General features: G+C 42.1%; 1 protein-coding gene across 1 annotated transcript in view; it reads right to left on the reverse strand.

Annotated features, from left to right (window-relative positions):
• Positions 1-12,778: 12,778 nt before the first annotated feature.
• The window catches only part of LOC117055955 (collagen alpha-6(VI) chain-like), a 93,043-nt gene continuing 84,870 nt past the window's right edge, over positions 12,779-20,951 (reverse strand). The window contains exons 37-40 of the mRNA XM_033165923.1: positions 19,941-20,612; positions 18,659-18,755; positions 18,297-18,460; positions 12,779-13,463 (exon numbers count right to left, since the gene is read on the reverse strand). Of these exons, the coding sequence (XP_033021814.1) occupies positions 13,291-13,463; positions 18,297-18,460; positions 18,659-18,755; positions 19,941-20,612 (1,106 nt within the window). The 3' untranslated portion in view covers positions 12,779-13,290. The remainder of the gene's footprint in view (positions 13,464-18,296; positions 18,461-18,658; positions 18,756-19,940; positions 20,613-20,951) is intronic.

The raw sequence follows: 20,951 nt of genomic DNA on the forward strand, positions 1-20,951 counted from the left end.
ATGTGAATTTATCGACTTTTTGTCTTTCCTTCCCTTTTTTACCAATACAGAATGTTAGAAATGGATCCAAGTTTTTATATTCGGGCACTGGTTTTTCATATATATTCCAAATTTCTCCCATCTTCGATTAAATTTTTGATTACTACCGAGGTGGACTTCTTCTTTTACCGGTGATTAATTTAGATTAAAAGCTACTGTTTGGTTCTAATCTTCACAGTCAATAAGGCACTTGTTGTCGGCACTTGTCTATCTCTAGAGACAATGGAGTGTGCCCCTGGGGGTGAAGTCAAACCGCTGCATTAGGAGCACCGAAGTGACCTCCCTGGGGCGCGAGCCTGGGCAGTGTGTATGGAGGTCCTGGGCTACCCAGATGACAAGTACAAAACGCATCACAAAGCGGATGACCTCATAATATAAGCCATGGAAACCAAGCCTTATGAGCAATGGTTGAAGGAGCTGGGTATGTTTAGGCTGGAAAAGAGGAGAGTGAGAGGAGATATGATAGCCATCTTCAAATATCTCAAGGGCTGTCACATGGAAGATGGAGCAAGCTGGTTTTCTACAGCTCCATAGGGTGGGACCCCCAACCACTGGCTTCAAGTTACAAGAAAGGATATTCTGGCTAGACATCAGAGAAGAGCTTTCTGGCGGTAAGAGCAGTTTGACAGTGGAACGGTCTCCCTCGGGAGGTGGTGGGCTCTCCTTCCTTGGAGGTTTTTAAGCAGAGGTCGGATGGCCACCTGTCATGGATGCTTTAGTTGAGATTCCGGCATTGCTGGGAGTTGGACTAAATGACCCTTGAGGTCTACAATTCTATGGTACACGACTACTTCATGGACAGTCACTAATGAGAATTAGAGTCACTATTCCACTGTGGATTCTTCAATGTATAACAAACATGGTTTATGCAGAATGATGAAGTGAGCAGAAGGCCTTAAAAACCTAGATAGAATTACAGTAGTATGAAGTGTATGGTACTGTCTGTATTACTCTTAGTTTTTCTGGAGCAATGGAATGCTCAGAACATTTGTCATGTGAGCAACAAAAGATGTGGTAACGTCTGAAAAATCTATCTTTGTTTTTCAGTGCTGTTAATGAGATTTGCCATCTTACAGGGCCTCGTTTTTCTGTTCATTTCTGTTTTTTGGGGGTGAATTTCTTACTTCTGCTTTAAACCAGATGGCTTGGCATGGCTTTAATTCGCTTTGCTTATGGTATTAAGCACCATGAGCCAAGCTATGTTCTTGGACATCTTGGACTGCATTTGGGAGAATGAGGTTATATTAGTGACTTGAGGTAAAGTATAAGCAAGAGAGACAGTGATAAATGTTCCTTGGTTTTGCCTTCCTTTGAACATTTCCAAAACATATTCTCAATCCTTGTTTTTCACTATACAGTAGAAGTCCAGTATTAGCAGGGCGGGCAAGTAGGATGCAGGCCACACATGGTAAACATGGGCTTCAGACAGAAGAGGTCTGTAGAAAAGTCATGCTGTGCAAGTCCATTACATTTTATGAAGTTTCAACATTTTTGAAATATACAATCAAAACCCAGTTTCTTCTTTTCTCTTATTTTTTTTATTTAACTTCCCACCCTGTTTTCCATGGAGTTGTTGCTTCTCCCTTTCTGCTGCACCCTGTCTTCTAGCTTTAAAATCATAACCATGATAATATAATTCAAGTACTTCCTTTGCTCCAGGGGCAGAGGGCCTTCTCGGTAGTGGCGCCCGCCCTGTGGAACACCCTCCCAGCAGAGGTCAAAGAGATAAATAACTATCTGACATTCAGAAAATACCTGAAGGCAGCCCTGTTTAGGGAAGTTTTTAACCTGTGATATTTTAAAATGTATTTTAATATCTGTTGGAGGCCGCCCAGAGTGGCTGGGGGAACCCAGCCAGATGGGTGGGGTACAAATAAATAAATAAATAAATAATAATAATAATAATAATAATAATAATAATAATAATAATAATAATAATAATAATTGCTCATAGCTCAAATCCTGCTCATGAGTTCATCATACTACAATATTTCTTTTTTCTTTTAATTGATGTTCAATTTTATGCATTTCAAAAAAATTAGTTACAGGTAGGTAGCTGTGTTGGTCTGCCATAGTCAAAACAAAACAAAATGAAATAAAAAATTCCTTCCAGTAGCACCTTAGAGACCAACTAAGTTTGTTCTTGGTATGAGCTTTCGTGTGCATGCATGCACACGAAAGCTCATACCAAGAACAAACTTAGTTGGTCTCCATTTTTTTTTTACAAAACTCAACTTCCTTCCCCCTCTTTCTGCGGTTCCTTACATTTCTTTTTTTATATTTTCCGCATATTCCAGATTATCTTAATTTACTCATTTATTCATCTACTTTAAATATATGCTCTTATAAACTGCAGGCTATTACAATAATCCTGCCAATGTTCTTATCTGTTTGCAGTTTTTGTGTGTGTAAATATTCGATAAACCATTTCCATTCTTTTATAAAAAGTTTGCTATCTTGATTTCTTATTTTTTTCTGGTAAGTTTCACCATTTCTGCATATTCCATAAGTATCCATTTTTCTTTCGCTGGGACTTCTTCTTCTTCTTTCCCTTTTTGGGCAAGTAACATTCTTGCCACTGTAGTTCCATACATGAATAATTTCTATATAGTTTGGGTAGTTCTGTCCCTATAATTCCCAATTCTGGCTTCTCTTCAGATCGTATAAATCTTTCACCCATTTACTATAATATTTCTTTAAGTAGTCTGAAAAAGGCATCCTTTCTTCCACAAAGCACTCAGCATTAGGTTCTCTTAATTTTGCTGTTAATGTTGCCAGCTCTGCATTGTTCATTATCTTATCCATTCGTCTTTGGTGGGGACTTCTTCTTCCTCCCATTTCTGTGCATAAAGAATCCTAGCCGCTGTTGTTACATACATAAACAACTTTAACATTTCCTTTGGGATTTATACCCCTATAATCCCTAACACCACTCTCCTCACTCTCCCAGCAAGTGGTATTCAAAGGCATATTGTCTCTTGGCAGTGTATGTAAAACAGAGCCATCATCCCCCTCCAAGTGTCCCTAGTTTCCAGGGACAGTCCCGGATTTACAGAAGCTGTCCTGGTTTCCGATTTGATCCCGGAATGTCTTGCTTTTCCTTAGGACGTCCCTATTTTCATCAGAGAAATGTTGGAGCATGTGGAATAGGAGGTCCCTATTTTTCAGCCAGAACTCAACGGAACTCAGTTCCCGCACCTCTCAGGTGGGAGTCATAATCATTATAAGAGAACAAGGTAGGCATTTGTGGTGAGTTATGGTACCTATTTTTCTGCAAAAATAGGACCAGGTGTCCCTATTTTCATTGGAGAAACGTTCCATACTAACACAAGAATGGTGAGGGAGTGAGACAGCAAGGACACAAGGTCTCCTCCTCACAAAAGAAAAATGTCTGAAATGGGTTCTTGGAAAGGCATGCTGTTCTCTTAAATCCTTGAATAAGGTGCCATTGGTTGAGGAATGCACTAATTGTTCTTTCAGGAGAATGCTCTCTGGCCTCCGATAACAGTTTTTGAATGAATCAACTATGCTAAAAGAAAACGTTGTCATTTGCTGGTCAACAACATCATAATGCAATCCTTTGTTTGAACTGGACAGCCACACAAATTATTTGTTTATCGAGATTTTCTTTTTTGCTTTACACTTCTCATTACACAGTTGCCCTTTCAACACGTTCTTGAAAACTTTCACACAATCTTCAAGTCCTGAGGTGGTAAAATACTGGCCCAGACCACTTGTCACTACATTGAAGCATCCAATTTTGAATAGTTACTCCTTTAGCCTCTTCTGGCTGAGCACACAGAAGTTCATTCATTTTGCAATGCAAGGCCTGGTCAAAGGGCTGTTTTGCTGCTGCCTGAGACTTCCTGCCATTTTTGGTATGCATACTGTTGGTACGCTTCCAAAATCCATCCTTCAGTGATCATCAAGTGTTATCAGAAAGCAAATGGCGAAATGCTTTCTGCTCGTTGTGGCAAAGTTCTCCCCAGATTACCCCGGACATCTGCTGAACAACTGTATTATCAAAGGTTTTCATTCATCCCAACAGGTGGCTTTCAATTACTTGCATATGGATCAGTATTGCCAGAATGGTTTTGTTAGATGCTGGAGGAACATCTTCCAAGTTTCTTTTTCTTCCTGTTTATAGTCACACTGAGTTCAGTCTCAACTTCATTCGATGTAGGACTCTTCTTCAAATTGTTACGCTTTGCACTGCAAGAAATATTTGCTTTCCATCCTGTGTCTATTGAAAGACGACAAACCTGCCTGATGAAAACTGAACAAAACGACTAGGAACAAGATCCTTTGGGATAATAAATGCATTTCTCCACTCCCCTCTACAAACACTTTAAGCTTTCGTTAGCAATAGTGATCCCAATGTGATCAACTGTCATGGGCTATACTGCATCCAGCAGCATGGAGACTTTAAGTTCTTAGATCTAGCTGTGTGGTGTATTGGCAAGTCTAACATGACACATTTCGGCATTTGTCTTCTCCTGCCCCTTTGTAGGTAAACCTAATCCTGACATATATTCAGTGTAGATCCTTATTATCTACAGCTTTCAACATCTAAGCCCTTGTTATATTTCAAAACCACATGGATAAAGACCACCAGGCCCAGATTTCCCTGATTAACTTTCCAAACTTTGATCCTAAGTGTAACATAAGCACAAGTTTTAGACACCTGCAAACACCTTCCTGAACTGAAAGCATCTTCATAACGTTTATGCAAGAATATGAATTTCTTAATAGATACCTTGGATTCCAGTGCTTGTCAAACTGGCAAGCCAGTCTTTTCCAACACAGATAGACAACCCCTAACAGAAATTTGTGTTTGCTACTTGTAGCAATGGATGACTTCAGACATCATGCAAGTCTGGGGTCACCTCCAGATGTTGTTGGACTCCAACCCCCAATAGCCCGAGCAGGCATGGCCAGAGGTCAGGGATGATGGGATTTGTAGTCCAGCAGAGGACCACATGTTGACAACATGAGTAAGCTGAGCCTTATCATGAACTTGCATGTTTCCCACCCAACAGGCAGCCAAGGAAAACACTTGGTGGAATTTTGCTTTGTCTTTCTGGAGAATTTATATACTAATATATTTCCTCGCACACAAAGTAAGATTTACAGAATGATTCAATGAGCCAATTGGGTGCATAGCTACTTCTCAGACATCTGGGGAATAGTTCAACATATCTTTCTAACTGGTCACAAGATGTTCACATAGCAGCTACCATCCATTTTTTGAATATTTGGTTTCTGAAGATGGGTTGGGCCACGAGATTTGTGGCTATTTGCACAAAGGAGCCAAATAAAATAGGCATCTTCTGACAGAAACCCAGTAAAGGCGTGCATACAAGTGCCATTTGTCTGGCCTTTGTGAAGCGTGAAGAACAACTCTTTAAGCAATTGCCCTGATGTGAAACAGAGCAGTCTATGCATGCGAAAACGCTTAGCTCACACTTGACAGGTACAACAAATATTGCCAACTTCACTTTGTGTATGTTTTGGCTTGGATCCTTAGATATTTTAAATTTCACATTCCACTTTATGCTGCAGTCTCTTGCACCTCTTCAAAAAAAAAACCTTCTCTGGGTGGGTGGGGGGAACTCTATTCAACAATGTAGGATGGAATATAATCCAGAACTGGTCTTGGAACCTGAGATAAGTTCACTTAAGGACATTACTCAAGAGCCCATCCACCCCCTACCATTTTGAAAGGCTTTTTTTTTTTCCTGAGGAATGCAGGTGGGAGGAAGAAATGGGAAACTTTCCTCACATGAACTGCCTTAAGGATCCAAGCTACAATGCATTTGACTTAAAACACACACACACACACACACACACACACACCACCACATTGCAGTCACAACTGGAAATAGATTTGCTTTGGTTCCCAGAGTTTTCTTTAGTTCTTAAGCCACTAAGTGTGTTGGTGATGTTTTAAATGGGACTTGTTAGGAGACATCTCTTGACAAGGGGCAATGCAAGGGAAAAAATGTTCAATCATTTTCTGGCCACGTTGCCCTAACATTTGGGGGGGGGGCGTTGGGAAGATGATGGGAGTAGAAAGACAGGCAAGGGTTTAGGGCTTCTCTGTTGACTTGTGTATATAATATTGGCATTTTAAGAAGGATAAGTAGGATATACAGGTATTACTTGATAGGACACAAGTTGATGCACACGTGACCTAGCAAGAATGTATTTACTCATTGTCATTTGGGAAAGCTTTGCAAGTTGTTCTATAAATGTATCTACATGATTTTTTTTGGGGGGGGGGAGAGAAGGAGAAAGGGAGAGTATAAGAGCAGAGTCACTCACAAGTAAAAATACAAGCAATCCTGCTCTACTCTGTTGCCCAGATTGGAGTTGTAATATGAAGGCTGACCATGGTACTCCGACATCAGAGGGGGAAATGGATTTTGAGAATGGAAGAAATACTTAGGTTTTTGTTAAAATGTATTGATTTTTATATTTTTTTGAAGTGGGAATCAGAAGTAACGAGGGCAACAGCTTTACTAAGTTAAGTGAAGAAAGGATATAAGAAGTTAAGATTTGGAATTTGATATTTTATTTGATAAGAACAAATTGTACGATTTGAGATATGTTGATTAAAATTGCAAGATTAAGTTTAGATGAAAGAAATAAGATTTTACAATGTTACAAAAGTTACCAAAGAAGATTAGAATTGAACGCATAAGAGAGGTCGTGAGGAAGTCCCAAGTTTAGGATTTTAAAGAAGTGAAGGATTTTTAATTAATTGTGCTGTTTTGTGTGCATTGTGTTTGTTTTGTGTGTATTGTGTGTATTTGTAATCTGGATAATTTTGAAAATCCAATAAATTCTTATTTTTTTAAAAAAAAGATTTCCTAAATGATCAAGCAAAGGAGGGGACCCTCAATGTCCTATTCAGCACCAAAGACAGTTGCTGCTACTTACCAAGAGAACAAAGAAGAAGATGCTTCTCAGGTCAAAACCCATTCAGCGGATCTCAGGAGCAGTGGAAGCCTCTGTAGAAACGATTTGCCGCAAAAGGCTCCTCCACATTGAAACGGGATGCATTTTTAAAGTTCTCCAGAGCACTTTCCTGGTCTTTTCCTCCCTGCTACCTAACCTTTCCCATCTCCAGCATGTCTTCTTTGTGCTGATTCCACCACAAGAGAGGAGAAGAGTGAGAACTACCCTTGCCCCGGGAGAATCTCTTACTAACCTGATTTGCTCTTTGGGAATCAATCCAGTCCTATAAATTCCTTAGCCAGCAGCGGTAGAAGATGGTTCCGGCGTTTTGCAGATTGTGTAGAGTTGGGGCGTGAGGGGTGAATCAGCATCCTAACCTAACTCCTTCAGGTGTGGGGCTTCCCCCCTCCCCAGCACTGTTTTGGCTGGCAAAGCCATGCCCGTTGGCAATGGCTCTGCAAGGACAATTTGGAGATGTATCTGAACTGCTGGTGAACCTTTCGCTGGTTGCTGCTGAGATGCCGGAGTTCCAGTGGGATGATCTATCAAGTGATTTTCCTGGCCTCGCTTGTCCACCGTTCTTGGCCAAAGAACACAGAGAAAATTAGCTGAATAGTTTCTACCTGGTTCTCTCCAGGAGCGGTTTTGGGGCTTGTGGTGGAGGGCAGGATGTACAAATATGATACATCCCTCTGGGGCTTACTGGAAAATGAACACTATGCCCAATTATTTACTTTCATCGGCGTCATAATTCTAACAGCGTTTATTGCCATTTCCAGCTATGATAGTGAGGATGTGCCGTTTTAAAAGGAGGTTTCGCATCACATTGTGACTACCTGCATCCTGCAGTGGGACCAGAAGCCAAAGCAGGAATGGGGAACCTGTGACCTTCCATCAACTCCAATTCCCATCAACCTCAGCCAGCATAAGCCCATGATCAGGTATGATGAGAGTCATAGCTCAACATCTGAAGGGCTGTTCCTAGTCCTGTTACAAAAGTTGGGTGCTACCTCCCACTCTCTGCCAAGCTGCAGCAAGATTCCAGGGGGTTCCAGGGCCTGTGTTCCTTTGGTGACATGGCAGAGACTGTTGTAGCTTTAATTAGAATGGTTCATTCACCTGTTTAGTGGGACGCGGGTGGCGCTGTGGTCTAAACCACAGAGCCTAGGGCTTGCCAATCAGAAGGCTGGCATTTCGAATCCCCGCGACGGGGTGAGCTCCTGTTGCTCGGTCCCAGCTCCTGCCCATCTAGCAGTTTGAAAGCACATCAAAGTGCAAGTAGATAAATAGGTACTGCTCCGGCGGGAAGGTAAACGGCGTTTCCGTGCGCTGCTCTGGTTCGCCAGAAGTGGCTTAGTCATGCTGGACACATAACCCGGAAGCTGTACGCCAGCTCCCTCGGCCAATAAAATAAGATGAGCGCCGCAACCCCAGAGTCATCCATGACTGGACCTAACGGTCAGAGGTCCCTTTACCTTTACCTTTATTCACCTGTTTACACCTTCAGTCTGCATGGAGGGAGTACAGACCTTACCACATGGTCATTTCAAGAGGGGCTTGTTCCCCACAACAGTGCAGCTGGAGTCTGGGTCATCTTTCCCAGTCAGCCTTTAGCCAGCCTGCCCAAGATGGATGACAGCCTTTCTTCTTCCTTCCTCTTCCCAGAACACCTTGCTAAAAAAAAAACCTTTCTTTTCCTATCTCCTCACTCCCAGTTACCCTGGCAACCTTCCAAACACCCAGTCTCTGTGTATTTTTCCACCCCGGACCGCGGCGGTGAGAGCACCGAATCCTAACCACTTGACCACCAGGGAGTCCCCAGTCTCTGTTCACAACTCAGGGCAAGGGGAAGACGGTTCTCTTGTATTGCCAATGGCCCAACTTGGCCTGGCAGTTCTGCCCAGGAATTCCTCTACAGCTTGTTTTTCTCCCTTCACATCTCAAGCCATCCAAATCCTACCATTTATTAATTTCTAGGGTTTGGGGGAGTCCGTCCCCCCAAATCTGTAACACCAACAACCAGTACCAACCCGGAGTGGGGGTATATTTAGGGCAACAGCCTGGGGAACTGGGTTCAAGAGACTCATGCCATGGGCTAACTACTCAACAACAACAACAACAGTTTCACTTCTTGCAGTGAGGGAACCGCCAGAAGGCTCTCAGTGTTGGACCTCAGTGTCTGGGATGAACAATGGGGGTGGAGATGCTCCTTCAGGTATACTGGGCCGAGGCCGTTTAGGGCTTGAAAGGTCAGCACCAACACTTTGAATTGTGCTTGGAAACATACTGGGAGCCAACGTAGGTATTTCAGGACCGGTGTTATGTGGTCTTGGCAGCCACTCCCAGTCACCAATCTAGCTGCCACATTCTGGATTAATTGTAGTTTCCGGATCACCTTCAAAGGTAGCCCCACGTAGAGCTCATTGCTATAGTCCAAGCAGGAGATAACCAGGGCATGCACCACTCTGGCAAGACAGTCTGCAGGCAGGTAGGGTCTCAGCCAGCATACCAGATGGAGCTACTCACCTACTCAATAGATGAAACAAATATTACAAATATTGGCCACACTGACCTGTGCTGTATTAACACTAGAAGATTAAGATGGTGGGTGTGTTGATTGTAATCTGATCCTGCCGCCTCTAAATCATGCACACCAATCAGACATCAAAAGCCATTCAAAATACGATGATCAAATGTTAAAGTAGTGCTAAGACCTTCCATGCCTGAGCAGCCATGGTTTTCCCCACAGAATCCTAGGATCTATAGTTTGTTAAGGGAGCTGAGAGGTTCTCCCAAATCAACACCTCTCAGGATTCCACGGAAAGAGGGATTGATTCTTATACCACTCTGAGAATTGTAGCTCTGTGGCAGGAATAACACCTCCTAACACCTCTCGGCACCCTGAACAAACTACAGCTCCCAGGATTCTTTGGGAAAAGACTTCACTGTTTAAAGTATTATGGTGCCATTTTAAATGTATAATGCAGACATGTTTAGTTTCAATGGGATTTATGCATCCCAGCTGAGTGTAGGACTGCAGCCGTGGTTCACGACATGCTTTTTGCTTTACTGGGGTATGTTTATTTTATTTTATTTTGTTCTGGGCGCCTGTAAGATATAGCATATGGAAAAGCCATTTCGGATCCTTTTGAGAAACCCAATAGCTGGGCTTCTATACACTCCAGACAGTTAGATTTATGAGCTTAATGAGCATAAAGAAGAATATGAAAAAATGCAGGAATGTAGCATGCTGTAAAATTCTTTATAGGCATCCGCTAGAGATGGTTTGCAGAGTTCGCTCATGGCTTCTCCATCAAGACTTTCTGTGTTTATTTGTACTACTAATATCAAATTCACTCAGACAGGTTTCAATTTAAAGCAGGCTGTGTTCCGGCGTTGTGACTCATGTCTACAGCCTCTTGCCCCCGAGTAGACTAATGGGAAAAGGAGGGATTGGGTCAGAAAGTGTTCCCATCAATTATTTTGGTTAATTTTAAACAAACCAATGCCCCCATTTTCATTTCATTCAGCCACGCATTACAATACAAGAGGGACTTGAGGGACACGGGTGGCGCTGTGGTCTAAACCACTGAGCCTCTTGGGCTTGCCGATCAGAAGGTCGGCGGTTTGAATCCCCGTGACAGGGTGAGCTCCTGTTGCTCTATCCCAGCTCCTGCCAACCTAGCAATTTGAAAGCATGCCAGTGCAAGTAGATAAATAGGTACTGCTGTAGCAGGAACGTAAATGGCGTTTTTGTGCACTCTGGTTTCCGTCACGGTGTCCCATTACGCCAGAAGCGGTTTAGTCATGCTGGCCACATGACCCAGAAAGCTGTCTGTGGACAAACGCCGGCTCCCTCAGCCTGAGAGAGACATGAGCGCCACAACCCACAGTCACCATTGACTGGACTTAACTGTTCAGGGGTCCTTTACCTTTTTACCTTTACCTTTTGCAAGACAGACTGTGTGAGGTGATATTTAGGAATATACAACAACACAAAGGCATAAAGTTTTTAGATATGCTGTAAGCTGCACAGAGTGGCTAGGGAAACCCAGCCAGATGGGCAGTGCATGTATGTATGTATGTATGTATGTATGTATGTATGTATATAAAAAATAAAGGTTTACAATGTCCCCATGGTATGGCATAGGGCAGGAATCCCTTCAGCAGCAGCCAGGCTGACTGATGATGGGAGTCGTAGTCCAACCAAAGTTTCAAGAATAAAAACTGAGAAAGATTTGTTGAAACTTAATCAGCATTTTAAAAGAAGTTTGGTTTTGGAGTTTTTAACAATGTTAAGCTGATTTACTATACTGGAGAAACTGACCTTTTTTCTTTGGATATACGTTTTTTCTTTATGTTAAAATTTTACCTAGTCCCTTTTTTAATGAATTGCTGGTTTCCAAGGCAGTGAACACAAATATTAAAACAGCAGTTAAACATCCCAAACAGCTAAAAGGTTAGAGAAGTGCACGCTTCTATTTCAATGAATGTATCGATTGGATTTTAATAATACTCAGCTAATACTAAGGTTTTGGGTTCGCAATAGGCATGCTGCATTACATCGCTTTTTCATATATTTTGTGTTGATTCTAAAACTGAAACCTCAGTGGTTTTTTGGAAATAAATAACACACCATTAAAAAGGACAATACAGTGGTACCTCTGGTTTAAGAGCAGCTTAGTTTATGAACAACTTGGATTAAGAACGCTGCAAACCTGGAAGTAGGTGTTTTGGTTTGTGAACTTTGCCTTGGAATAAGAAAATGTTTTGCTTCCTGTTGAGTGTGTTCCATTTGTAAATTGAGTCCCCCGCTGCTATGGGAAAGCACACCTTGGTTTAAGAAAGCTTTGGTTTAAGAACGGACTTCCGAAACGGATTAATTTCGTAAGCCAAGGTACCACTGTAACTTGCCAATGCAACCCTGTGGCTGTTTATTCAAAAGAAAGTTCCATTGGGTTCAATGGAACATACTCCAAAATAAGTACATTGTTTTTATCTGCCCTTTATACAGTGATGTCAGGAGAAATTTGTTGAGCCCACTGGTCCAAAAATTCTCTGGACTTCCAGCTGAGATCCAGCTTACCCTTTTACTCCAGGATTCTAACCCAACAGTAACCTTGCAAGTGGCAAGGTATCTGACTTCGGTTCTGAACCATAAGAGGCAAAATGGCCTATTACAGGAATCCTAATGGTTCTTTTCCATCCCTTTTGGGCCTATAACTCCTGATAGTATCATAGGTTGAATTTATATTTATTTCTCCTGATTGTAAATATTGTATGTTATTATTTCTATTTTAATGTAATTATTTTAGCTGTTTTTGCATGGATCGTAAGGCAGGTATGATTTGCGTGTCTATTTATGTATGAGCTTATAGCTGCAATAAAGTTTTATTATTATTATTATTATTATTAAATACAGTGGTACCTCGACTTACAAATTTAATCCGTTCCAAATGCACATTCGTAGGTCGAAAAATTTGTAAGTCGAAAAAAGCGATTTCCCCATAGGAATGCATTGGAAACGAAAAATTCGGAAAAATTCATAAGTCGAGTAAACCCCATCGAAAACCGCCGAAGGACCGAAATGGATGTCCTTCGGATGTCCAAAAATTCATATGTCGAGTAATTCGTAAGTCGAGGTACCAATGTAAATTGCATATTTTATATGAAACGGCAATGTGGGCTTCATATTCATAATATGTTGTTTTGGAAGAACTGCTTTTATTCAAATAGATTGTGTTTATTTCAGACAAAAAAAAACCTGGACTAATAAGAATCAGTTGCATGAAACATTTATTACCACAATTTTGTAATTTTACACCTTGGGGGGAAAAACAGAACAGTTCTACTAGCCGTGACATTGTGTCAGTGGCAACCCAGAGCTCACTTTCAAATGTCTGAGGTATCGTTTGTCTCCTGTACAAGGTGCACATCTTGGTAATGAAGTGATATCAAGTTTTAGTCTTTTTTTTTAATGTCCGCAGCTACTTCCATAGTCAACGAAGAAATTACTTTAACCCCTACAGAGCTGTGCTATTAATTGATTATAGCAGGAAAAAAACAACAAAACATCCTAAGGAAACCAGAAGTTCTGGTGGATAAATATGTCAAAATAAATTTGTCGCGTGTTTAAGGTGCCACAAGACACGTTGTTCTTATCAGATGCAAGCACCAAATTTTCTCTCTGCGCCACAAAATTTAACATCTGTTTCATTTGATCTTGGGTATTCATATTTGGGTTTATTAGTGGATAACTAGGCCCATTGTTCATGGCTGGCACTCTCCACGTTAGGATGATTTGATGCATAAAGCTTCGCATTCTTCTCGAGTTTCAAATCTGTTGGCGTTTCCTCCGCAGCCACCATACCAGAACTGGGTGCAGATGTGCAGCTTTTTCTCAAAATACCACTTCAGGGTGTAATTGTCACACTCACCATTGTCCATATCCACTATGCAAGCATCTGGTGGGGGGGAACAGGAACAAAACAAATGGGTTCATGGTTACCAATGTGAAAATGATGCATGTTCCTTTTAGAAATACATCATAGAATCATAGAAATGTAAAGTTGGAAGAGACCCCAAACCCCCTGCAATGCAGGAATCTCTGTCAGTTTGCGTTTCTTAGTACAATGGTACCTTGGTTTGCAACCGTTTTGGATTACAACCGTTTTGGATTACAGCCACGTCAAACCCTGAAAAGTGTGTCCATTTTTTTTGGATTACAACCCAATTATTATTTTTTGAGGCCCCGTTGGTGAAAGCGCACCTTGGGTTACAACCTGTTTTGGTTTACAGCAGGACCTCCAGAACTGATTATGGTTGTAAACCAAGGCATCACTGTACAGAAAGTATTGATCTGATGTGTAGAGATCTTTCCTGTTCTGCTTAGTTCAAGAGGGTTCTGGAAGCTTCTGGAAGCTTCTCTGTGTGAAAGAAGATTTGTGAATTGTGCTTTGAAATGGAACCTTAGCCAGTGATGTTGTTTCAAGAGAGACAAGATGTATTCCATTGGTCCTGGTCAACAGTCCTGCCACTGTGTGTGAAACCAACTGAAGTTTCTGAGTAGTCTTCAAAGGCAGAACCATGTGCATCCCATTACAATGGTCTAAATGAGATATTACCGGACCAGGATTAACTATAGTACTTACTTTGCCAAACTTTTATTAGGCATTACAGAATAAGTATAGTCTCTGTCTATGAAGGGTTCTGCCCCTTAGGGACCTATGAACACTATGGAGGATACTGTATGTGTTCCAAAACATAAACACACCATAACATAAGGCTTTAAAGAATGAGATATGTTATGTATTGAAGTTCTCACCCTAGGCCACTAGGGGTGTGTGTATATATTTCATTCTGCTGCAGTTTTCACTCAGGTCCGCATATGCAAATGAGGAATTGAAAAGTGACGTTCAGGGATTGGGTAACTACAGAAAGTTGTTACTGTTGCTTTGTAGCTGAGTTCTATATAAGCAGGCTGCTGAGGCCTTCAGCTCACTTCTGTTCCAGCCTGAGAATAAACAAGAGCTGCTTGGAAATCACTGTGTCATCTGCTGTGTCCACCCACAACTTAACAAGATATATCATATAAAAGAGCTTTTCTGTGTTCCAAAAAGTATCCACAAAGGAATCAGCATTAACAAGTCAAACTTCTTGCCATATTTTTTCTGCAATGTTCGAAGAGGGAGTTCACTCTGGCTTTGACGTTGGCAATAACCTCAAGACTCCTCTCCAATTCTATCAATATCTCCTGGCCCTTAAAGCCAGAAGGAAGCTCATACATAGGAGTAGCAGAGGCCAGAACATGATTTTGTGATTTCATCCTGTCCCCAGCCTATGACCTGGACCGTCTCTTTTCTAATCAGTTCCCATCTTCAATTACCAACATCAAAATCACTGAAAGAGTCCTGAGATCAGCAGAGGAGCCCCTACTGGTGGTCCTGCAGAAGCAACAACAACTGATATTTTAAAGAAATAAAAACAACTCAGATGGACAATACCTTTTTGATGCAAATCGGAAACCACTTATGACAAAGAACTTGTTGTCGAGCTGTTTCCCCCATAGACTTCAATGGCCTCAAATCAGTACAGAAAGTATAAGGAAGTCAAATGAGCTGTCAGCTGCAGGCTTCATTTGTGGAGGGAATGATAAACTCTTCTTAAATGTGTTGCTTAATGGACGGCCATCTGTCATGGATGCTTTAGCTGAGATTCCTAAGGGTCCTCTAGTCCAGGAGTTTCGACTAGAGGACCCTTAGGGTCCTTTCCAACTCTACAATTCTATTATTCTAATTGTCTCCAAGTCGGAAATATCCAAAGTCTATTTCACTAACGCAGGGCTAAATCCTCTGCTCAGAGCAGGACATGGTTGTTCAATGGCTCGGTTCCTGCCAGAAAGAGGTCAATTTATAAAGAAAGAGGTCTTCCCATGGGCCACTTGGATCTGAAGAAGACCCAGGAGTAGTGCTCCAATGTACTAAGAATTATAAAAATCTCTTCGAACTGGCAAAGACAAGCTCTTGTTGATTTGTAGGCTGTTTTCACAGAAAGAGCTTACCTCATCGTCAATTAAACACATGGGGTTTTAGCTAAATGTTGCCTTCTTCTGAAAGGAGGAACTTCTTCCAGAGAGGCAAGAGTCTGGCAGAAGAAGGGAATCTTTGAATGAAACCCACTTTATCTCATCAGCCTACATTATGCATGGCCAAACATCAGTATTACTACACTTTCGGGGTCAGTTGACACATGTTAGCCAAACTGGCAATCCTTCCCATGAGACAGAATGTTCACACGAATATCCCAATTATGTTGTACAGTGGTACGTTGGTTCTCAAACGCCTTGGTTCTCAAACACCTTGGTTCCCAAATGCCAAAAACCTGGAAGTAAGTGTTCCAGTTTTCTAACGTTTTTCGGAAGCCGAATGTCCGATGCAGTTGTCGGCTTTTGTTTCTGGGGTGCCTGCACCAATCAGAAGCTGTGCCTTGGTTTTCGAACATTTCAGAAGTCAAATGGACTTCCCGAATGGATTAAGTTTGGTGCTTTTGCTATTTATTTTGCGTTTTTGTTTTTGAGGCTTTTTCGGTTAATTTGTTTTTGTGACTGTGTGGAACCCAGTTCAGCTACTGATTGATTGATTGATTGATTGATTGTATGACTATGGAAATGGATAGAAGCCCCCCATCCAAACAATGACTATCATCAGTGAGGGTAAGAAAAATAATAATTTTAATTTCTATCATCTACAATACTGTCTAATTTATATTATAGTACAGTACATTGATTACAGTACATTGGGGGCGCGGGGGGCGCTGTGGTCTAAACCACAGAGCCTAGGGCTTGCCGATCAGAAAGTTGGCAGTTCGAATCCCTGTGACAGAGTGAGCTCCCGTTGTTTGGTCCCAGCTTCTGCCCACCTAGCAGTTTGAAAGCATGTCAGAGTGCAAGTAGATAAATAGGTACCGCTCCGGCGGGAAGGTAAACGCCGTTTCCGTGCGCTGCTCTGGTTCGCCAAAAGCGGCTTAGTCATGCTGGCCACATGACCCAGAAGCTGTCTGTGGACAAACGCCAGCTCCCTCGGCCTATAGAGCGAGATGAGTGCCACAACCCTAGAGTCGTCCACGACTGGACCTAATGGTCAGGGGGACCTTTACCTTTACCTGGATTATTGCTTTTATTTTATGGATCAATGGTCCCATTAGATAGTGAAATTCATGTTAAATTGCTGTTTTAGGAGTTGTTTTTTAAAAGTTCTGGAATTGTCAGATCTACCTCGCGGTTGCTCACGACTAAGCAAGTGTCGCGGTCACTCTCTCAGACCTGAGCAGCACCCCCGGACGTTTAACGGTCTATTGGTAACTGCCCCAACGACATATGGTATATCCGCTGCCACCAGCCAGTATTCACTCTGGCAATGAATAACTCACTTCAGATTCGGATTGTGGTAAAAATAAAACATAAGTTTCTTTATTGTTTGTACAAAGCGTAATGGTTTCAAATGACTTGGTAAAACGTTTAATATAACTGTATGGTTATTAAGATAAGTATATTTCAACTCTCTACCTAGTATTCCAATAACTATCCCTAATGCCTCCTGTTAATTATTCAACCTGCTCTAGCTCTGCTCATTAGCTCTATCTCCCTCTCTCTATCCCCCTCTAACTCAACTCAACTGCCTAACTTCCAACCTCTAACTGCCTTTTCTATCCTCTCTAACTGCCATCCTTCCACACTCTAATTGCCTGGAGATCTCCCATTGGTCAATCTCCTCCCTGCCAAGTTAACCCTTGGAGAACGTTCAGGGGTGAAACCAAGCATGAATCCCAACTGTCTTTTAACGGTTTATTGGTGCAGACTATTTACAGTGTAGAGAAACAGAAAAACATGACCGTCCTAGTCACTAGCAGAATCCAGGAGTGCCAGTTTCTGGCTGTGACCCCAACAAAGGAATTTTGGCATCCCCAGGCACCTCCTCCCCTGTCTCCTTTTAACTCCCCTGTGCAACTGGGGCGATGGAAGTGGTGTGCTCCCCTCTAAACGAATGTTGCGGGAGGCGCTGGGGCTCTCAGCAACATCCTCAAGCTGCTGCCTCTCCGGACTGCTGGTTCGCTGCCCTTCCCCACCAGAGGAGGAGTCACTTTGCCCGCTGGGAGATGTATCGCTGCTGAGGAGGTGTCAAGGCTCTCTGTACATCAGTGAGACCTCTCGTGGGGCCGAGGGCATATGACAGGAATGATCTGTTTTGCATCACTTTCCATGGAAAAGTGCGCCTTGGTTTTGGAACGCTTTGGTTTCGGAATGGACTTCCGGAACAGATTATGTTTGAGAACCAAGGTACCACTGTAATGTGTGGCTTGGCAGAACGCATATCCAGTTCTTGGATTTATTTCATGAAAGGGTTGTAACTGAAATATGCCTATATGCCAGGAATCACCTGTGGCACCATACATGATGGCAGTGCACAGATTTGATGACTCACCCTGAGAATAAGATTGTAACTTTATCGAACATGTAGGAAGACACAAGAAGAAAGGCCAGGTACTGTTTCTCTACGGTAACAATGTGATAGACATCACAATGACTGGATCCCTCTCTAGATTCCATTCTGGGGGGAAACAGCAGAGGATCGTTCTGCTTGCTGCAACCCACCTCAAACTTTAGCGCAGCAGATTGGAGTTACCAATGGGAACTATAACTATAAGGGGTGATGGACATCACAGTCATTCTTTCTGTCTATCTGTCTATCTATCAATACAAGCAAACATACCTACTGTTCTCTGAATTAGCTCAAAACGTCATTCACCTTGAACACCGATGTCTGTGAAATCACCATACTGTTTCTCCTCTTCTCTGTGCTTAATGGGTTCTTGGGTGGCTGCCATAATTTCTTCTGGCATGTTTCCTCTGGGTGACGTTGATGGTTGCAAAGCATCGTTGTAAACTATTTCAGGGAAAATGATACTAAAAAGGGGAGTGGAGTGCGGGAGAGAGAGAGAGAGATAGCACTTCAGATATGTTGGGCAGAAGATTCATACAAAACATTCTATTATTCTAAGATATATGGATACTCTAGGTCATTTCCAAATATTGCTTCCTGCACCTGCTAAAGCTTTTGTCCCTAATTCTAGAGGAGAGGAACAGGTTTATTTATTTTTCTACCTGTCAGTCCTCCTTATTAGCTGCTGGTAAGTGTCTCCTCGATCCAGGGTTTCACATTCTTCCTGCAGGCCTGGAGGAGGATAAGGATTCACTTCTCCTGAGGGGAAAAGAAAGGGAAAGGAAAGCAACAATGTAAGTGTCATGTGACAAAGACACATGAGAGCAGATGCAGCAAAGCATGCTGGGAAGTGCTGGGACTGCACAACCATTCAGGCCCACTAAAGTTATTCATGTGACTCATTCTCCTAAAAAGTAGCAGCCATTTTCTCTCTGTGTCAGTAAGTTCTCAGTAAGATTTCAGTCAGAGTCGGTCTGCCTCAGCTGTGAGCAGAGTCAGTATGTAATCTCAGTCAAACTGTTTGGAACCATGTTGTTTATGAAGGAGTTTACTTTAACTCAGTAAAGCCCTTATTCTTTCACCGAAAAAACTCTGCGTCGTTAATTTGCGCTGCGCGACAGTAAGCACAGAGTTCTCCGGGTAAATCCAAACTGAAAATATGGACTGCCATAGAACATGTTATTAGGAACTTTCAAATTTAGTAATCTCTGGACATATGGGGCACCCTCCATAAAAGTGTTGAGTTAATAATAATAATAATAATAATAATAATAATAATAATAATAATAATAATAATAATTTATACTAAATCCTGCCTAACCGTGGTTGAGAGCCACAGCTGCTTTCTTGCCGCAAAGCAACAGCAGCGAAGCTTTAGGAATGATGCACCCAGGAAACACAGACGGATGCCATTGCCTGGGTCTCCTTTAATATGCTGTTGTGCCTGTGAATGTTTTGATTGTTTTTCTAATAGGGACAACACCCTGAAAAACACTCAAGTGCAAACTTTGCAGCCTCTTCTGAAGAAGCTTGATGGACGTCCGTTTCATGCCAAGCTTCTTCTGCACCAAAACAATTCAAATCCTGCCCCAAGAAAAATCACATGCTGGGATCAAATTTGTGAATTGCTTAAGATAGGCAACCCATGACATGCTTACTCACTTCTGAGTGAATCCCACCATGTTCAATGGGGCTTATTCCCCTGTAAGTGGGTAAACAGCTGCAATTTTCTACCCACTTAACTGGATGCAATCCCCATTGAGATCTACAAGTGAGTAGGCATTTAGAGTATGTGATGGCACTGTAAGAGTATAATCTATCCTATAAATGGACCGGGGCAAATTTATGTATGAAGCAACAGGTCACCTAGAATGGCAGATAAACAGCCCCTAGCACAGCATCACTCAGTAGCAAAGGAAGCACGCCAAACTGCGTAGCACTTACGTTTTAAAAGATTTAAGAAGGCTCGACTAAATTGCAGAGCATATGGCAATTCAAGTTTACCAGTCCTGCCCAGTGCCAATAGGTGCTGCTCTACTGGAGCGCTGGAGAGTTCAGTCATCTCCATATCATCAACTCTACTTCCAAGAGCTAAGGTGAGCATGGTGAATCCTTGGCACTTGGCTTCTAGTGACATTTTTCTCAGTTTCTCCCTGTCCCAGGAACTGGTCTGACTCCCGAGTATTGTAAAGATGACCCTGTGTTTTCTTGGGTTGGGGGCTTCCAAAAATACGTTGCTGATGGTCCAATCTAGAGCATGTCCTACTGCTGATGGACCTTCCAGCTGGTGAATGGATTCTTCAATGTGCATTTTCATCAGGTTCTTATTGTCATAGGAGACCAACTCAAACTCTGTCTTCACTGGCCTTGAGAATCCATCAACAGTGAAATTTTGCGGAGCCTGCTGCACCAATGCTACCCTCGCCCCTCCGTCCGACTCCATGGGCAGGGAAGCAACGACGAAAGAATCCAACATGTTGCTCACAAAGGTCTTCATGGTCTCAAAGTCCTCGCTCCCCACGTTTCGAGAGCTGTCGAGGATGTATGTGATGTCCATGTTGATTAGAACGGGAAGGGAATCTGTTACCTGGCATTCTGGAGCGGGGTTACACTTATCTGTGAAAGAAGCATTAGGCAGGAAGGAATTGCATGGAGCAACAAATGAGATGTGTTTAGACACTGCTCACATTTTGCTTTGCTTCTCTCTTAAAGCTATTTCTAAACAATTATTTCTGAAATGCTTGCTATTTGAGACAGAGAACAGACAAAACAGCTCTAAACATATTTATTCTCTCTCTCTCTCTTTTGCATTTTTCAGTGTATAAGACTATAGTTTTTCCTAAATTTTTGAAGTTTAAAATAAGAGGTCGGATAGTGCATAGTGCATTTTCTTAATTTTGGGTTAAAAAGCATAGCTGCCAACTTTCTCCCCTTTTTAAGGGAAATTCCCTTATT

Source organism: Lacerta agilis, chromosome 12 (genome assembly GCF_009819535.1).
Source record: "Lacerta agilis isolate rLacAgi1 chromosome 12, rLacAgi1.pri, whole genome shotgun sequence".
Lineage (NCBI taxonomy): Eukaryota > Metazoa > Chordata > Lepidosauria > Squamata > Lacertidae > Lacerta > Lacerta agilis.